Source organism: Nicrophorus vespilloides, unplaced genomic scaffold (assembly GCF_001412225.1).
Source record: "Nicrophorus vespilloides isolate i.1.1-1 unplaced genomic scaffold, Nicve_v1.0, whole genome shotgun sequence".
Taxonomy (NCBI): Eukaryota; Metazoa; Arthropoda; class Insecta; order Coleoptera; family Silphidae; genus Nicrophorus; species Nicrophorus vespilloides.
The window spans coordinates 56180-62607 of record NW_017097257.1 but is presented as its reverse complement, the minus strand read 5'-3'; the positions used below and the strand labels follow the sequence as shown (position 1 = coordinate 62607).

The 6428-nt window shown below is 38.5% G+C and overlaps 1 protein-coding gene across 1 annotated transcript; it reads left to right on the top strand.

Annotated features, from left to right (window-relative positions):
- The first annotated feature begins 636 nt into the window (after positions 1-636).
- On the top strand, positions 637-1867 carry LOC108559589 (homeobox protein HOX3-like). Its single transcript, XM_017916920.1, has 2 exons — positions 637-1229; positions 1346-1867. Exons 1-2 carry the CDS (start codon positions 701-703, stop codon positions 1825-1827), a joined length of 1011 nt encoding a protein of 336 aa, XP_017772409.1. The 5' UTR covers positions 637-700; the 3' UTR covers positions 1828-1867.
- Positions 1868-6428: the final 4561 nt, after the last annotated feature.

Sequence of the window (6428 nt, the reverse complement as noted above, 5' to 3'; positions counted from 1 at the left end):
AATTAGATTCTAATCATTATTATTCTTTTAAAATAAATAAATTAATTTAAAAGAACGAGTTAATTATTATAGCTAAATTAAACAATAAATTTGTTAATTTTAATAATAATCAAATTATACAAAATATGAAAGCAGATTATATTTTGAATACTCATCATTTTTTGCTAGTATTTTGTTTACTTTAATATTCTAATTTTATTTTCTTTCCTTTCACATGAATCTATATAAATTGCATTGCAAATAAAAAATGTATTTAGCAAATTTTTAAACTATAAAAAAAATTTCAATTTCTTTAATTCTGTGTGAAAAGTAAAGTCTGTTGTAATTGGTGGATTAGCATTCGGTAGGCGTTGCGAGTTTACGTTGCGGACGGACGGAGGATTTTGATCCTAAGCGACGGCAGTATTAAGGAGGAGGGAAAAGAAAGGAAGGCGCCGACCGCGCGTATGCATGTATGCATACGACCGATCATCGAGTTGGAGATGAGGAGCCATGAGGTGGTGGTACGAGAGGAAGAGGAGACACGGAGATCTGCCTGCCACAGTCGGTTATTAGTTCTGTGTTTGGTCAGACACATCATTATACTTCCGGTCGTGGATCGTTCAAGACTACTTAGTTACCAAAGAGACTCAATCGCTCGCTCACTCGCTCGCTCACTTGTTCACCAGTTCACAGACTAAACTGAAACCAAGTGGATTCAATGATGATCGATCAAAGCGGCTTCGAAATGGTGGATACAAACGGGACGACTACGACGACGACCTCATCCTCGTCGGAGGTTTACCCCACGTGCGACACAACCACCAGCCAGACGACACCGTTCTCTGTGAAGGACATCCTGCTAAACATCGGCGCCACGGAGGGCATTTACGATTTCAAGCAGGAACCTTCGTACGACTACCAGGAGCTCTACCAGCATCCCACCATCAACCAGGTATGGCCTGATCAAGGATGCTACACTGGAGGCGGAGGAGGTGGTGGTGGTGGTGGCTACGACTACTACGGGAATTACTATGGCAACCAGAAGACGGATGCTGACTTTAGGGGCGGCGGTGGATGCGACAGTGCGACCGTCGCTTTCAGCCAACCTCCCCACCATCTTCACAACCATCATCACCATCAACAACAACAACAACAAATGACAACAAACAACTTTTGTATCGGATATCCGGAAGTCACCAATAAGGATGACAACAGTGTCCCAGTTTATGCCAAAATAGACAGTCCAAGTATGTACACTATATACGCACTATAAAAATACTATTAGAAATAATGAACTAATAATTATATTGTCACGTTACAGACGGATATTTTTTTACACGATGTTTTTGTTTACGATTTGCAGGGCAACAGCTGGTGACGAGTTCGAGGACGGAATTGAGGAAGTCGTCATCGAAAAGACAAAGGGCCAAGAGGAAACCGAGGGTGCTGTTCACGCAGGCACAGGTTTACGAGCTCGAGTGTCGGTTCAAGTTACAAAAGTATCTGTCGGCGCCGGAACGGGAGCAAATGGCCAAAGGGCTCAAGCTGACCTCCACGCAGGTCAAAATCTGGTTCCAGAACAGACGATACAAGAGCAAACGCCAGAAGCTCGAAAGCGGCGGAGGAGGAACCACAACAGCAACCGCCGCCCCCAAGAAACCGGCACCACCGTCGCCAACGCAAACCATGTCCGTGTGCTACGTGGCGCCACCGCCAGCACCTACCGCAACCGCACCCCCGCAGTACACCCAGAACTGTTACCAGAGTTACCATCATCACCAAGGCAACGGTGGCTTCGAATATCACCAGGACAACGGCGTGCGCTACAGCGAGTTCAGTTTTTGATTAGTTCGCAATCAAAACTCACGCAAACACCAGCAACCCTCCCCCACACAAAGAGAAAGCTTTAAAAGAGACTTAATCGAAAGACGACTTCCAATTGGACAAAAGTTTTTTATACATACATATATATATAAATATTATTTTGTAAATTATTGTAAATATTAATCATTTTCTAATTATAATAAACTTCTAGTTTTTATTGGCTAGTTTTGTTCTTCGAAATCGAAATGTATTCTGGACCGAGAGAGCGAGTCTGGTCTGCCAGAGAGTATATATTTAGCGTACGTCTTAATCTACACGAAACATAAAACATCGGCCTGATCAGGAGAAGAATGAGTGTGTGTGTGAGTGAGTGAGAAAGAGAGGGTCCTGCTTTATGTTGGAGCGCTGATGGGCGAAAAAATTCAAGTAGTCAGCACCAGATCACCTTTTAACCTAAAAGCATTTTCGCTCCGGGTTCTGGCGCTTCCTTATCGATTCACATATAATGAAGAATGCCGACGCCGCCGTCCATCCGTCCGTCCGACCGCTCAGAATATATGAATATCTTCTATATATACAATCATCGCGCATCCGAAATAAACTTTCCCGTAGAAATCAAGAACAACTTGCATCTAATACATCGACACAATTTCCGGTTGATAATTACGCAATTCTTGTTAAGTGAAATATTTATTACTTTGAAATGTGTAACGAGTAAGTCTAAATTGTGCGTCTGCTACATCATTTTCAAAACTTTCAAGACAGCTTGAAAAAGTCTTCACATTTCATTGATATTTCTCGGAAACTATAATAGATAGAATGGATCTAAAAGTCCACCAATTTATACTTTTTTTTCGACAAGGAACGCATTATCGTATTTTACATTAGTGTAAATGGGGAAAATTGTTTCACAATAGGAGTAAAAATCCGAAAATTCTGGAACGGAATAAGTTATACGTGTCAAATACAGATTAAGACATAAAGTTGATATTTCACAATTCTTATATGAAAAAGAAAATTGTGATAATTATAATATTCCTGAATATAAAGAAATATGAATAATAATAATTATAAAAATAAGATGTAAGAAAATCCAACAGTAAGACAAATAGTGAAAAACTTTTTACAATAATTGTTTATAATTGAAATTATCTATATCTATCTTTTTTTGTATGATTGTTTTTATTAATAATAATAATATTTATTGAAATAGTAAAATTACAAAATAAAAATACAATAATATAAATATTATAAATAAAAAAGCCATAAGTCTTTCTACCCTGTTTTAATTTGTAATTATTGAATAAAGTATGTAATTAGAAATTCAATTTATAAAAACTATTTGAATGCATAACTTTTGAATACATTATTTTGCAACACCCTGTATATAGAATATTCTAAATCTATAAGATGCGACATCTATTGGCGAGCGACCAGTAGCATTGCGTCAGAGACATCTAACGTTCGTTCCTGAAACCTTCACGTTAATGCTACCTCCCACGTGACACGATACAACTAAAAAAAGAGAAGTCTGTACCGACCAGTATACTGTCGACGAGTGTGGGAAACGTTCAGTTTCGTAACCATGCAACAGATGTCGCAAGATGATGATGTTTCGCAATTGAAATGAATATTATATAAAAGCAAGCCGAGACTAATTGGCAATAATTAATATTTATACGAGATCGTAAAACGCCTTTTAATGCGCACGTAAATACGAATAGCATATTGGGCAATTAACGAAGCCAACGAAAAACTAAACGAATATTGGAGAAGAAAGCGAATGAGTAAAAATATAAAAATTAATTAATCTTAACGGTTCTTTATTGCTCTGCTCGCATCGTTTCCGTCGTTGTCGTCGTCGTCCACTCTCCTTATTACGATTACATTAACAAGCAAACAAACAAGAACATTACAGACAAAACGACTACGTCCACGGCGATTATGATGATGATCATTATTATTATTATTATTATGAAAGATCCAACCAATTAGTGGAAATATTTTCGTCGGATTAAATGGAATAATAAATAAAATACGTTTTTACGAGCGATTAATTAGGCAGGAATGGGATGGGATGGGTTCGGAGCAAACTGCTTCTGTTGCTACCGTTGAAGACTCGAGAGAACCTCGAAATTTCTTAATTAGTTTCGGGCTAATTTACGGATATGCTAATGTGCGTTGATTGATTTCGTGTTAGTTAATTAACTACCAAAACGAACGTGGAAACTCTCAGAACGAACCCAAAAATATATTACTACACACCAAGGTGTGTGCATGTATTAATATATGAGTTTGTGTGTGTATGTGATGTGTAATATTTTTGACGTGGAGGCGGCGCGATGAATAATTCATGCTGTCCCCCCTAAACTCGTGCGCTTAATTTAAAATTAATTTCATGCAAATCTATCGCAGCCAAATTGTAAGGAAAATGAAGTGAAAATGAACGACGCGCCGCAAAAATAACGAGTCAGAGAGAGAGAGAGAGAGAGACCAACAAAAAGAAAAGGGTCAAAGGAGGATGCGAAAGAGCGGGACGGACGAACACGGAGCGCGTGTGGCGGACATTAATTAACGACGGGATATTAATTCGCGCCGAGAGTTACAGCTGGAACGCTTCCAAATGTTAAAATAAAGCAAAATTTCAATCTTGAAACACAGAAAACGGTAGAGCACGGTAGGTAAGTAGTTACCAGTATTTGTCATGAGGCATTTGCCAGACTATCGACGTGATACCTTAAGTAAATCTAATCTCGATCCATTTAAAAATCAAAGATAGTTACTAAAATTGTTACTAATGGAATAAATAAATAAATTAATGCAGCAAAAGCCCTAAAGAATTCGCATCCAACAAACATATAAAGTGTCCTTATCAGGACTCACCGCTTTGCTCGCCCATCAAAATTAACTCGATACTCAAGTACGATTTAGTAATGCAACTATTGGAATGTAGAGTGATCTTGATGGGCGAGCGAACCGAGGAGTCCTGACGACGACGACTGAAGGATTCCACATACCTTTTTAGGACACGCTTCGCTCCCCCATCAAGATTTCTCTCTGTATTCCAATTGTAACATTACTAAATTGTATTTGAAAATTGAGGTAATGAATAGGATCGAAAGATTACATAAACCTCCGCTGAATAACTATTTAATTAAAATGTATTTAATTTCCTGCTTATATAACTGAATTTAATTTGAATAGATAACAATAAATTTAATGAAATAAGCAAATAAGATTCACATGAATTAGTTAGATACATGCCTATTCATAATTAAAAAATTAAATTCTATAAAATATTAAAATAATATACATTTAAAAAAAATCATTTAACGAATTACAACTGATTTTACCTAACAGATGTCGCCTAAAGTAAATCGATGCAACAAACATTCACCTGTACACATTGCGTTGTTGTTGTTGTTGCGGCACAACAAAAGCGGATTACGCAACGCGAACAACCACTCTGAGAGAAAACCGTTCCCCGTGACTTTCCCCACAATTAATCGCCACTTTTCCGCCATCAACAATCGAACCGTTTGCGCAATTTGCTCCTCTCCAAAGACGTACGATCGTTTAATTATTATTAAACAAGAATCGATTATTCGAAAGCAGTTGCATTCTGCATCGTTCCTCGCAAAAACGTGATTCCTTTCCGATCAATAATTGAAAGATAAAATGCACGGCATCGGAGGGATCAACAAAACAAAAAAAGAAGAGAAAAGAAAAGAAGACACCCCATTAGCGAGGATTGCAAAGGAGGACGCAAGAACGCACGCAATACTCGCCGCTGCCGTTGCCGTTGCTGTTACTGCTCTTCCTCCTCTCTATTAATTTATTTCTTTGATGTGCACGTCTCAAATGTTTCAATTTCCTTTAGGAGAGTCCGCGAATGGAAATTTTCGTTTATTTCGCTTTTCTTGCATATACATTACATATTTTTTGTATCTTTTTCCGGCTCGTTCGTCGCAAATCGATCGCCGCCGCCGCCGCCAATTGCCTGTATACCTCTCCTTTATTCGCGTTCTTCTCCGCCTCTCTTCACCTTCTCTTTCTCTCTCTCTCTCTCGCACATACACACATAAAGGCTTATTCTCTTTCTCTTTCCTTCTCTACTCCTTCAGGGTTTACACATTTTTTTGCCTGCTTTAAATTTCCCCAGCGGATCGCAATCCCCTCGATGGGAAAGAACAAACAACACAACAAGAACAAGCGGAGCGCTCGAAGAAGAGAAGCCTTTTCTCTCTTAATAGAGTCACTGCCAATTTGCATTCGCTTTTGGACGTATCGTCCAATTAACATAATTAATTGAAGTCCTCTGGAATTGAACAGCGAACGAGAGAAGAGTATGTGTGAGAGAGGGACAAAGAAAAGGTAAAGAGGGAATGAATGCAAAAGTGCGACCGTTTTTCACCATTCCCCAGGTCAGAATGTGATGATCTCTTCTCATAGGTAATAATAATAATAATCAATTAAAATTTTAAAAAAGAAAAGAAGCAACGACACACACGGTGGTGGTGTTGAGCTATCGACTATTGCCGGTTCGAAGTTGTTCTGCTTTTATTGGACAAATCGTTGCGCAAATCCGCGTGCACGCAAGAAACAAACGACAACAAACAACA